General features: G+C 38.7%; 1 protein-coding gene across 5 annotated transcripts in view; it reads left to right on the top strand.

Annotated features, from left to right (window-relative positions):
• Positions 1–13,890, top strand: part of FREM1 (FRAS1 related extracellular matrix 1) — a 90,226-nt gene that overhangs the window by 62,346 nt on the left and 13,990 nt on the right. For 3 of the 5 annotated variants that reach the window (XM_039363686.1, XM_039363685.1, XM_039363687.1), the window contains exons 25-29: positions 1,594–2,008; positions 2,404–2,605; positions 4,570–4,714; positions 9,347–9,476; positions 13,599–13,671. In XM_039363686.1, the coding sequence (XP_039219620.1) occupies positions 1,594–2,008; positions 2,404–2,605; positions 4,570–4,714; positions 9,347–9,476; positions 13,599–13,671 (965 nt within the window). Of the gene's footprint in view, positions 1–1,540; positions 2,009–2,403; positions 2,606–4,569; positions 4,715–9,346; positions 9,477–13,598; positions 13,672–13,890 lie in introns of those variants that run through there. The other 2 variants (XM_039363689.1, XM_039363688.1) reach the window with 2 other exon arrangements.

Here is a 13,890-nt window from a genome sequence, read left to right as displayed (position 1 = left end):
ACGTTTGGTCTACTTGGTGTCGGTGGTCTTTGCTCTGAAACCCCCAACTATGCTTATAATCTTTATTATTCCAGATGAAAATCTGGTGTAACTAAACTGATTACAGAGAATCAGTTTTCGTCTTGGCACAAATACTAGGTCAGTGTGGGCAGCTGCTGTTTGATGGCACAGAGCCTACACACACGTTGGTCAATTCTTAAGCAGCAGTAAAAGTGCCAGTAGCTTTGATATCAGTATTGCTCTCATCGATAGATTCCAAACTCTTATTTAGTGGAACCACTCGACTGTAGGCATGTAAACTTAATGTATTGGCATATTCCTGACACAGGTGTTCAAGGATAGGCCTTCAGATTAAGAAACTTGAATTACATTTTTTCAAATATTTATTATTTTATGCGTGGCCTATGCTTGTGATATGATGATTTCCTGGCACTCTGATTCTGTTGTAGCGAGCTAAATGTACCAGCGATTGAATTTAGAATCAGCAACATATCTACAGTAGATTTAGAATTAACACATCTAATGGATTTTCTTATTTTTATTGTTATAAAAAACAGATTTATTTATTTAAATGTCCATCCTGATTTCTCTTTGTCTCATTATGGGGAATCTGTTGTTTCATCAAATGTTAGTATTCTTTTTAAGCCTACACTAAATGTAATACATATTTAACTATATATTTCTACAAACCTAAGGATTGTACTCTTTGTGTATGCACCGAGTCTGTGATATTTGAAAATTTACAATTTTTTAAATACATTTTTGTACATTACTTTAATGAATATGTGCAGATTTGATATTTTCCTAAAAATACCTTTTCCTATTTTTTAAAATTGACAATGCTGAAAAATTTGAAAAAGTGTGGATTTGGAATAGGTAGGTTGCAATTAAATATTCGTTGGAAAACATAAAGTTAGACCAATTTCCATTCAGGTGGGAATAAATACATTTATTCTGCCATTCTTACTTGGAACCAGTTTCCCAGACAATTAAAGGACTGTTACTTTATCAATGCTCAGAGAAGACATTTTGATTTTTCAGCAGAGTTTTTGGAATGTTAAATTGTACAGATAGTCCTTGACTTACAACAGTTTGCTTACCGACCATTCAAAGTGTGTGGTTTTGTGTGCTGCCTGCATTCCCACAGATGGGGCATTGCTTGTTTGTGTGGACCGGTTGCTGGCATGCTACGGCCCAGTCCCAGTCCATGGACTGGGGGCTGGGGACCCCTGGTTTATAACATAGTTCCATGAATTTTGTTTTGAACATTCAGAAGGCAGCCTAATAACATGAAGCAATTGCTAAATAAAATATTTAATAAAAATGTATAAATCAAATATTTAATAATTTACTACATTTACTAAAATTAGTAAAACATACATGCCATTGTAGCCCATTTCTACAACTTGTAGCCTGTTTCTAGAGTTTGAGTTTCAAATGTTGCGCTTGAAACGTGCCACAAGAGCCGTTCAGCCAGAAACTGGGACTTAGTAGACAGTAAGAGACAAGCTTTTCAGTAAAGGTGTCTGTTTCATTTCAGTAGATGGTGCAACAGGAACACATGCTGAAGGATGCCTTGCCTCTTTTTGCCAGATTCATCATCAGCAATGGGCTAAGAACTAAACATGGAGAATTTGAGATCATCTTGGGGACAGTGGATCGAAGTTTACCCAGCGTGGTCAAGAACAAGGGCCTGAGACTCTTTGAAGGCAGCACGGCAGTTCTTTCTCCAGATATTCTCCAACTTTCAGACCCAGATACACCACCACAAAATCTTTCTTTTCTCCTAACACAGTTCCCACAATACGGTCAAATCTATAACAGGGAAACTGGATTATGGCAGAAAAACTTCAGCCAACGAGATGTGGACAATCTGAATGTAGCCTATAAACATGGAGGAGGTGGTTCACAGATGGACAGGTTTTCATTTATGGCAACAGACGGAATAAATCAAGGATTTCTTGTAAATAACAAGCTGCAAGTAGACCCCTTGCCATTTATTATTCAGGCAAGTTCTACATAAACGTCTACATTCATGCATACAAACTTAATTCAATATACAGAAAGTGTGCAAACATAAGGTTTTTGCATTTATTTATTTAATAATGCTACAATGCAGCCCGTAGCAGTCAAGAGATACTAAGACTGAATATGCTTATGTTTAAAATAAAACAAGATTAATTTCAGTATGTTTTTTTCTCCGGTGCATTCAGACATTTTCAGAATCTTCAAATATAATTTGGATTACATGTGCTCGATTCCCTATATAATATTAAGTCTAATTCACAGCATGGATGTTGATTTTGATTATACAAGTGTTCAGTTTCACAAAGTAGTATTTACACATTACTTTTATTACAAACTAACCTTTGAACAGTAATAGAAATTATTTTTTTCCTACAGGTGGATAGCCCAGCAAACACAGCACCAGAAATTGTTCATCTTCATACAGCTTCGGATGTGGAACTTTTGCAGAATGGCAGCTATGGAATTTACATTACAATGCGGTCCTTGAAAGCAGCAGATTGTGATACTGAAGATGATCAAATTGTTTTTAAAATTTTACGAGGACCTCGGTATGGCTCCTTGCAAAATATAACAACAGGTATTGTGTCCTAATAACCTGTCTTATATCATCTCACTTGCGGGTATTACAGCTTATGTTTCATAAGGATGTAAGATTTTTTAAAAATGTTTTTATTCCACATTTTTTTAATATGAATAACTTAAGGTGGCAAACACACGCAGTACTCCTTTCTCATCCTATTGTGTTGTTCCCACAGCAACAATCCTGTGAGGTAAATAGGGCTGTGAGAGGGTGGCTGGCCCAGCTATCTTTCATGCCTAAGATGGGACTAGAAATCACAGTCTCCTGGTTTCTAGCCTAGTACCTTATCCTCTGGATCAAACTGGCTCTCTTATTCCTTCCCAGAATGTTAATATTATTTCCCTTCCCAGAAGGATAGTCTTACTGTGACTAATTAAAAACCATTTCACCATTCTTCCACTTCTTTTTACATAACTGATGTATTGTGAGAAGAAGAATGATAGAAGAAGCCTGGGAAAAATTAGAATTTGAGGATTGCTTCTGGATGCCAATAACATTCTTTGAATGAGTAATAATATAGCCACAAAAGCCAAGTCTGAGCGTGCTCATTGTAGATTTATTATGGAATGTGAAAGAAATAGACATCTTGGTCAGTAAAATATAGTTAAGATTCTACAGAAATGTATAACTCCAAGTTGTGTATCTATTTAGATTTTTTTAAAAAATAATTGGTGGGGTTTTTTCCCCCTATGGTTCTGTGCTATTTTGTAAATTGACAATATGTCTTATAAATGAGAGCTATTTTCCCCTACATACTTGCTTTTCCCCATTAATTCTCCTGGTCCCTTTATCCGTTCCATATTTGTTGTTCATGTTTACTGGAAAGAATCTCCTTCAACAGCAGCGGTGGTAGCACTAGCAATGGGATAGGTGGAGATAGAGTAGAAGCAAAGAGGCAAATCTGGGAAGGCAGGACAGATTTGATCATAACAGTTCCTACTTCTGCCAGGATTCCTGCCTCTCTGGGCTCTGTACAGAAGTGGCTTTGGGAACACCTTGGTCAATTCCTAGGAAAGTATTTTGAGAGGTCTTGCAAGAGTCCATCTACAGGTAGTCCTCAGTTAAAGACCATTCATTCAGCAACAATTCCAAGTTATGACAATGCCAAACATTGTCCTGGTCCTCAAACATCTGCCCATCCCAGCACCCCTGCAATTACATGATCATGATCCGATGGTTGGCAACCAGATTGCACTTACGACGGTTGCAATGTCCCGTGATCATGTGATTGCCATTTGTAACTTTCTCTGCCAGCCTCTCACAAGCAAAGTTAATGGAGAAGCCAGCAGTGAAGGCTGCACATCACTCTTGTAAGTTAGAGAGAGAGAGAGAGAGAGAGAGAGAGGGAGGGAGGGAGGGAGGGAGGGAGGGAGGGAGGGAGAGAGAGAGAGAGAGAGAGAGAGAGAGAGAGAGAGAGAGAGACAGAGAGAGAGAGAGAGAGAGAATCAGGAGGTTGTTGGTGTTTTAAGACAAAACATCCAGGCTAACTCCTTCCAGTTTGAAAGAAGTAATTGAAATATTGGTCAAATCCTTTAAGCCATTCTTTTCTGCTATTGACATTAAATTAACAACATCACATCATCCCCATCCTAGTGAATTGTATTTATTTCCTGATACGTTGGCAGCCACGACACATTTTTCAGTGATTTTTCAATTACCTGACCAAGTAACAATTGTCATCTCTAACAATTGACTGCACCAGGGTTGTTCAAACTGTGTTCTGTGGAAGCCTATAGTATGTTCCATAAGTGACTGGGGTGGGTGGGAGGGGGGAAGCAATTTTCTATCAGCAAACTTTAGTCTTTTGATCATGGTTTCTGGGATTTGTTTTGATTTTTGTCTTTTAACTAGCAATTTCCAGGGCTTGAAAATATTTGAAAACGCCTGGTCTAGACAAGTGTGGACACAACTTATTTTTAAAAGAATATTTTGATTTTTCTATATCTTCTTTATTTTATCAGGAGAAATTATTCAAGAACAATTCAGCCAGAAAGATTTAAATAGCAAAATAATATTTTATGTCATTGATCCTTACTGGGAGGAAAATTCAGATGACCTGGAATTTCAGGTTGCGGATCCTGAAGGACATTCTTCTCTCCCCCAAATGTAAGCTAAGATTTCCTTTCTCTAAACACTTACATCATTCCCAATAAGTACTGCTTGCTTCCTTAAGTCAGGTCGTGTAGGATCAGCTTTGAAACTGAACTAATGGAATTGCTGAGCCTTGCAGGTTTATACTGCAAAATCCACCACGAAAGCAGTGTTGTTGTTTTTTAAAATATCTGTTGTTGTTTTGTTGAAAGAAAACATTTAGTCCAGGAAATTGCTGCCATGTTGACTCTTAAATGATAGTAATACTTCAAATCCATTTAGATTTCACAGTGCACCCATATGCTTTGCCTGGGTTTACCCACTGCATTAAGGCATAATGTTGTTAACTTGGTTTGGCTTAATGCAATATGAACCTAGCTGCTGGGTTTATGACTTAATGTGATGTATGAACTTAGTCATTATCCTTAGGCATAAAGTTAGGCAAAGCTAAGAAATTGCCCTGTTCAAGATCTCCTGGCAGAGGTGAAATTCAGGCTGAGAAGTTCCTATTGCACAGATAAGGGTGCCTCTGCCCTGCTAGATGGCCCCAAATGATGAGTACGGACCACCAATAGCTTCTGGGTTGGCAGGAATAAATATTGCTTTCTATTCACTCCCTACCTACTGTGAATGAGACGTCTATTTTCATGGTCTATGTTGAAAGCAGAGTTTTGCCAGTCAAGTATTGTTCTTCAATTTTTCTCCTGTGTTTTGCTGTAGACCAGGGCTTTTCAACCTTTTCACCCATTGTACCACTTTTAGGATATGGCAACATCCGAGTACCACCAGTCACCTAGCAAGGTATCAAAAACTTGATGACCACAAAAAAAAAAAAAAAAGGAAAAAGGAAAAAAGTGATAAAGTACAGGTAGTCCTCGACTTACAACAGTTCGTCTAGTGACTGTTCAAAGTTACAATGGCATTGAAAAAAGTGCCCCCTAAGCCACAGCCGAGCAAGACACCTGCCTGCCCGCTTGCCTATCTGAGGTTTTCATTGTTGTGAGCATTTCTGTTCAGGATTGGCAGCGGGGGTGGGGTGGTTTTTGGTTTTTATTCCCCCCGTCTGCTGGGTGGTTGCAGCAGGTTTTGGTCACTTCACGTGACCCTGGGACACTGTGACCGTCATAAATATGAATCAGTTGCCAAGCATCTGAATGTAAATTACAACACCCTGGAGATGCTGCAACATTCCAGCTGATCAGTGCGCCTTCTGGGCTCAGCAGAAGTGCCAGGATCAGTGCTGCTTTCCAGTTGATTGGTGCTTCTTCAGGGCTCAGCAGAAGCGTCAGGATCAGCACCGAGCTCCAGCTGGAGCCTGGCGCTGATCCTGGCACTTCCGCTGAGCCCTGACACCCCTGCAGCTCCAGCCATCTCTTGCTCAGGCTTGTGCGGTGCTGCCACTGGGTCAGCTCATTCCCCTCCCCTGCTACCACTTTTCTAGGATGGTCGCGTACCACCTGCCAAGTGCCAATGTACCACTGGTTGAAAAGCCCTGCTATAGACAACCCTCTGCATTTGGATTGGCTACTGCACGGAGACCGGAATGCACTTGACCCTTATTTTCCCAGCTTTTCTTCGGGAAATTCTGCTGCAGCTTCTGTTGCAAGTTCTTCTGAGTGACACAGGGCTTCCTCCTTCTTCAATATGTAGGGTTGAAAGCGTATGGGGGGGGGGGAGTGTCTATTTCTCCCCAATCTTAGGAGCGCTGAGGACAATTCATCTCCTGAACTCAAGGCCATCATCTCTTTCTCTTATAAATATGCATTGAATTGGGGAAAAGTATCCACGTTTTTTTCATTATGTTTTCTTAGTGAAGGATTGACAGGCATTATGCTCATTGTGACGCAGAACAGCACAACTTTAATGATGACACTATGACACTGATAAACAGCGTTTCTACTTGTGAGGGGAACTTTGGCTGTAAATCACTCCTCAAAGGAAACATCCACTTGAAAATGGGGAAAAAACCATCTTTTGATGTACTTTCTGACAGCTAGAGGTCACTATAGTTCTGGGATTGTAACATGTCGCAAATCTATGCAACAATCCTTAGTAAGATTTTTCAAAATGACAAAGAGTGTAATTATATTTTGAAAGCTTCCCCCAGACCTGACCTTTTTCTCAACAGTGTTTCAATAACAGCTGTCAGCACATGCTCTTTCTTTTATCTAGCACTGAAATCTGCCTCCTGCACAAAATGATGTCTCTGAAGGTAGAAACAGTATTTTTTGGGAAATGTACCAGGGTCATTTACAGGTACCCCAGTTGCATTCTTCTATTCACATCAGCTGTGATGGACAATAGGTAGCCCTATAATGTTGTTTGAATCAATAGCTCACTTCATCAAATGCACAGAGTGACTAAACAGATGTAGCTCAATTTTAGCCGCTCCATGCATTTGATAAAGCAGGCAGTAGTATTTCACAAAGCCCATACTTTTCAATAAAAAGTAACAGACTCTTTTTAAAATCCTGCCTAATGTGACCAGCTTTTTTTCATTATTCTTTTTTTTTTTGCTTGTTAAAGTTTAAAATAATATGGGAAAAGCTCTGTAGGGTGTTACTTTTAATATAATTGGAACAGATTCCTTGGAGGGACAAAAATAGGTGACTTTAACTGAAACCTCTCTTCTATTTCTTTGCTATTTTGGTTTTGAGTGTAAAAAAGAACACCGTGGAATGGTAACAGTTGCTTCAGTGCCATTATACCTCTTTTCCAGCATTAATTATATTTATTTTTAAATAGAAGGTACTGTGGTACTTTCCCACTGAATTTCTGAAATCCTCCGATATGCTAGATGTAGAATGGACAAGTGGTTCAAATTGCAGCCTTTATATGAGGATAAAAATGACCTAGAACAGCATGTGGATTTCACTTTAATTATATTTAATGAGGGTACTTATATATGACATGTATCTCCATCATCTGTATTCTGTCCTTAGTCAAAAAAGTAAAATCCAATAAAAATTAGACATTCATTTTTTGCTGTTTTCTTCTTATGATCATATTGTACGATAGATTAGACTTAAACCACAGCAATAGTTGTCCTATGTACTTCATGACTCACAAGGATTTGGCCATACTGAGAGGAATTGCAGACCATGAACATCTGCAGGACATCAGGCTATGGAACACTTAAGCTACACATTCGGTTCTGCAAAAAGTAGTTACCTGCATTGTACTCGAAATGTCTAACAAGAGTCCTAAAGTTTCCCTCTGTTCTTACAGAATTGTAGACATTATGAAATGAAATTATGGATGGGAACAGAAGGAGAATTATTTTGTAACTTTAAAAAAGAAAAATGAAACTCACTGAGGATATCCTATTCCTCTGCCCCTTTATGTTGTATCTCCATCTTACTGGATTTTTACCCCACCTTTATTACTTTATAAATAACTCAATGCAGTGAACATACATAATGCTCCTTCTTCCTACTTTTCGCTATGACAACAACCCTGTGTGGTGGGTTGGGCCCAAAATCACCTAGCTGGCTTCCATGCCTAAGGTGGGACTAGAACTCACAGTCTCCTACTGTAGTTTCTAGACTAGCATCTTTAGCACTATATCAAATATGAGCCAGCAGTGTGCTGCAGCTGCCAAAAAGGCCAACACAGTGCTAGGCTGCATTAACAGAGGGATAGAATCAAGATCACGTGAATATTAATACCACTCTTCAATGTCTTGGTAAGGCCACACTTGGAATACTGCATCCAATTTTGGTCACCACAATGTAAAAAAGACATTGAGATTCTAGAAAGAGTACAGAGAAGAGCAACAAAGATGATTAGGGGACTGGAGGCTAAAACATATAAGGAACGGTTGCTAGAATTGGGTATGTCTAGTTTAACGAAGAAAAGGACAAGGGGGGACATGATAGCAGTATTCCAATATCTCAGGGGCTGCCACAAAGAAGAGGGAATTAAGCTATTTTCCAAAGCACCTGAAGGCAGGACAGGAAGCAACGGGTGGAAACTAATCAAGGAGAGAAGCAACCTAGAACTAAGGAGAAACTTCCTGACAGTGAGAACAAATAACAAGTGGGACAGCCTGCCTCCAGAAGCAGTAAATGCTCCAACACTGGAAGTTTTTAAGAAGAGACTGGACAGCCATTTGTCCGAAATGGTGTAGGGTTTCCTGCCTGAGCAGGGGGTTGGACTAGATGACCTCCAAGGTCCCTTCCAACTTTACTACTATTACTATTACTTTTGATTTACTCTTACTGAACTTTTGCCTTTCTGTCATTTTCCATATCTGTCAACCTAATACCAGATTAGGGAAGTCCTTCCAGATTGTTCCGAAGTCTTGCTATAAAAACCTGCAAGCCAGAAATTAATCATTTCTATTTGCACGTCATTAAACCACTAATCCTAAAATCATAGAAATAGCTGTCATCAGTCCAGGCAAAAGCACGTTTTTTTTCCTGCATGGTGTGATCCAGGTATAAAACTACAGTTAAAAACACAAACAAAGCTTAATTTTGATTAGTTCAACTATTTACCTCTCTTAAGACCAATCTTCTCTTTAAAACAGTGACACACAGCTAGAAAAAAATAAATTTGCATTAACAACAGAGACAAACAGCAGGGATTTGGGGGGGATTTTTATGAGATTTCCTTGTTATGTTTTCTTCCTCTCTTTTCCAATAGGTTGGAACTAAAATGGTGTAAAATTGCACTGCTGCAGGATGAGTATGAAGTGTGCGAAAATGAGGAGATGCTGTCTTTAAAAATTACACGATCAGGATACAAAGGAGATTCTGCTTTTGTGGCAGTGAAGGTAATTCATCACAAAGGATAATCATATTTAGGTTCAAAAGGACATGCAAATTAAGAATATGGCTGCTGGCTGGGATATTCTGGGACCTAAAGTCCACAAATCTTAAAGTTGTAAAGGTTGAACACTCCTGGCCTAAATATTTTCACAGGGGTGATTTTTTTTCCCAGAAAAAGAGCTGGAAGCCTAACATATCCCATGTGCCTCAACCTATCCCCTATTTCCCTGGTTCTCAACCTGTGATCTGAAGACCCCTGGAGGGGGCCGCCATGTCATCACAGAGGGTCTGCGAAGGCTTGAGGAAATGTTATGATTTAAATCTTGAGTTAAATTTTGGGTGTCTGTATCCATGAACCATGGCCACAAAAGATATTTAAAGGGGGTCCATGGTGAAGAAAAGCTTGAGAACTACTGCCCTATTTTAACAAAGAAACATAAAAGAAGACTGAAAAGTTCAACCCCCATTTTCGCCAATGACATCATCACCATTCCTTTGGTGTCCCATTATAATTTAAAAAAAATATGAAATAGATTGTGCCACTTCCTCCACCACCACCCCCTCACTCCCATCTCTCCTCTCTCTCTCCTTTTTGCCATGTGTCCTATCTTATACAAGACAAAAGGCTGGTATTTGAAGACCTCATACATTTGAAGGGCTGTCCAAGCTAAGAGATTGCTTGCTTATTTATTTGTTTGTTTGTGTTCATTCATTCATTCATTCATTCATTCAATTTATTTGCTAATCATCCGACTATTAAGCGACTCTGGGAGGCAGACTGCCATATCCACACTGTGTACTGTTCAGCAGCTCCTATCCTGAGTTCATGCCAATGGACAAAAGATAATTGAAGAAAATTTTATCCAGACCGAGATGAGGGCAAGCACTTGCATGATATTCAGTGTAGGCTACAGGCTATTTCATCCTCTTGGTAAGACCAAAAGGAAGACTTTGCTTTCAGTAGGAATCAGCGCAGTATCACTGATTTGCACATCTTCTTGCATCTCTTTCTTCAGCACAGGGGTATATACTGTTCTCTTCCAGTTTCTAAATTGTACAAATTTGTGTCCCATATTAATATGAGACTGCAAGCATTTTCATTGTACTGCAGAAGCAGCTTTCAACAATCACATGTGTATTTCATTCGCTTTTATGTTTGGTAGCTGATCTATTGCCTTAATCAGTGGAGTGGCTTGCCTCCAGAGGTTGTGAGTGCTTCAGCACTGGAGGTTTTTAAGAAGACATTGGACAACCATTTGTCTGAAATGGTATAGATCCCTTCCAGCTCTGTTATTCTGTTACAGTTCTAATAGAGTTGATTCCACTAGAACAGGGGTCTTCAAACTTGACCATTTTATGACTTGTGACTTCAACTCCCAGAATTCCTCAGCCAGGCACGCTGGCTGAGGAATTCTGGGAGTTGAAGTCCACAAGTCATAAAAGGGCCAAGTTTGAAAACCCCTGCACTAGAAAGTAATTGAACAGAATTCTATCTCTTCAAACTTTCTATTATTATGTTATTCTACTTGAGAAAAGTTATAGCATTTGTTTTCTTCTTTCTTAAGAACATTTATTTTTTCTATTACATTTTACTGTACTCTTGAGTATACTTAGGCTATTAAGATTTCTCTGATCCTCTTAAAAGTGTCTGTCCTTTACTTGTTGTTTTCTTCTATTAACATTCTTAATATTTCATCATCCTTTGCTGCTTAGTGTTGGAAGTCTAAATTCAGGCATCATGTCTTTCTGGTTACCTTCATTCTTTAATTGCATCGGAAAGCTACTTGAATATTTTCCTCCTTGGGAATTTTTTTTTCTACTTTAGTTTTCCCTTTGCTTCTTTCACATAGGTTAAATATACTGACTTTATTCCTTATATTGGATTTTATTTGTTGACTGTAACTCTTTTTGATCACATCTACTTCTTTTATTTTTTATTTTTACCAGACTGTTTAATAGCAGTAATTTATAATCTGATACACATGAAAATATCTTGGCTAGTTGGATTATGTTTCCTATTATATAGTTGATTTGATTCTGATGTTGCACATCCAGGTGTAGATTCTGCATTTATGTTGGATAAAGAAGGTGTTTGCAATAATGAAAGAATTCTATTTGCAAAATTATGTGATTCCAGGTTCTTCAGTTTACCAACTTTTACATTCAAGTCATCGGTTATTAGTGCTATATCCTTTTTTCTATTTTGCTTCTAACATCTACTGAATTTGCCATAGAATTCCTCAATGCCTTTTTTCATTGCATTGGAATAGCTACCTTTATTTGTATAACATAGATGCTCATGAAAATCCACTCATTCTATTATACATTATCATGACTGGATTACAGCCAAGCACATACCTAGCAATGCCCTTTTGTAGTATCAATATCACTATCACATGTACAAGGTAAGATCTGATTTAAAGTGCTCATTCTGAAGCTGTGCACTAATTCCTAATACGTCCAATATATTACATTTCAGATGCATGTTGATGATTTTAATACTGCTACCATCAGTGACCAGATTTTCCTGTGGCTTTTGTGTGTTCATTTCATCTCCTCCTTTAACCTAAGACTCTCATCTTCAGACATACCCATACAGTTCAGATCTATTTTTGCATAATGCAGAAGTGTTTGGCCATTGCCTTCATCTGCATTTAAGTTTCATGTTCTTGGTTTCAGGAAGTTTGGTGCCCCACATCTGCCTTTATCCCCTTGTGTATTACTCATAGAGTCTTTTTTAACATTGGAAAGAGTGACCCTACCACAACCTAGTACTTCCCTACCACAACCTACTACTTCCACTTGCATTTGTTTTAGGATCATCTGGTGTGCTTCCACCACATCAGATTGGTTATTTCTTGGGAAAGTAGAGTCTAGTAACCAAACTGCATACAAATCCTACATCTTTTTGTATTTTGCGTCAACATCATCATATGCATGTACAGAGGAACATGGCTTCGATTGCATGGCCACAATTGCCCTTTGGACTTTTTTGAATTCCACCGCACACACAACTGTTCTCAGTCTCTTATATTTATATACGTGAATCCCTGGTGTGTTAACATAATTGTTAACTTGCAGCAAATATTGCCCTATGCAGATTTCAGCCTAGAGCAAATATCTTCAAGGGCAGAAATTAGGCAGAAGGTTTTTTGATACAAGCTTTTATGACAAAAGGTCTAGCTCAGTGGTTCTCAACATGTGGGTCGGGACCCCATTTGGGGTCGAACGACCATTTCACGGGGGTCGCCAAACAACGCAGTCCGCCATTTTTCCCCCTTTTCCTTGGCTGTGCTACTCCCTTTTATTCTATTGGCTTTTGAAAGCCAATAGAATAGACTCTCTTGAATAGAGTCTAATTCTATTGCTTTCAAAAGCCAATAGGAATTGTCCAGGCTGTCTCTGCCCTGCTGAGCCCGCCAAAAGTCCCATTCTGCAAACGGTGCTGCACCAGTTGAGTAGTCCTCGACTTACGACCGGTTGAGTAGTCCTCAACTTACGACCGGTTGGGGGTCGCGGCATTAAAAAGGTTGAGAACCACTGGTCTAGCTCATTCTATTAAATGGAATAACCTTATTTTATACAAAGTATAACTATATTTTGTAGTTGGCTTTAATAATTCCCTATGAATCATCCATCCATGCATATTCTCTTATACAGAGCCGTAGCAGCACAATCGCTATGGGAATTGATGATATTTGCCAAAGCTGTCTTTTTTTGAAATCATGCACTTAAAGCAAAGGCTTCATTAAGTAAAATGCATTTTTCTCTCTCTCAATAAATTTAAATACACTAGGGATAGTTCTTTACAAATAGAATTCTTAATACTTTAAATTCCCATTTGTTTATTTATTTTGGCTCTACTCTATTCTTTCATTTGACTGCAGCTCATTTGACTCTCTGTAGTGAAAGATAACTGTTCCTTTTTCTTTCACTTGTGTCCCTATTCAAGGATTTAAACTAGAAATATCATGCTCAGACCTTGTGTACTAATTTGGTTGGTTGCTGAGAGCTAGCTACACATTCAGGCACAGAAGCTGATAATTAGTTAAATCCTAATGGCAGAAAACGTGGAATGATTATCGGACTTAGAGCTGCTCTTTTACAACTATGTTTTTCTGTCTTAGGTTAATGAACTGACTGCTTTATCAGGAAAGGATTTCATCCTGCCTCCTTCCAGACTTATTCAGTTTGATCCAGGTGAGATTTCATCACTGATTAAGCTGGTGGCCTAAAACCAAAGGCGGTAAATCAGGGGTCTTCAAACTTGGCCCTTTTATAACTCCCAGAATTCCTCAGCCATTTAAGTTCATTTAAAAAATATCTCATCCGGATCATAGAACCAAAACCCCAAATAAAAGGAACTGATGTGCTTTCTTTGCTTTCTTTTGCCTGTGTGCAAAAATGGTTACAGAGTGA

The sequence above is a fragment of the Crotalus tigris genome, unplaced genomic scaffold (assembly GCF_016545835.1).
Source record: "Crotalus tigris isolate CLP2741 ecotype Arizona unplaced genomic scaffold, ASM1654583v1 scf7180000019563.1149672, whole genome shotgun sequence".
Taxonomy (NCBI): Eukaryota; Metazoa; Chordata; class Lepidosauria; order Squamata; family Viperidae; genus Crotalus; species Crotalus tigris.
The sequence above is the reverse complement of the archived record's forward strand: the minus strand, read 5'-3'. Positions and strand labels throughout refer to the sequence as shown.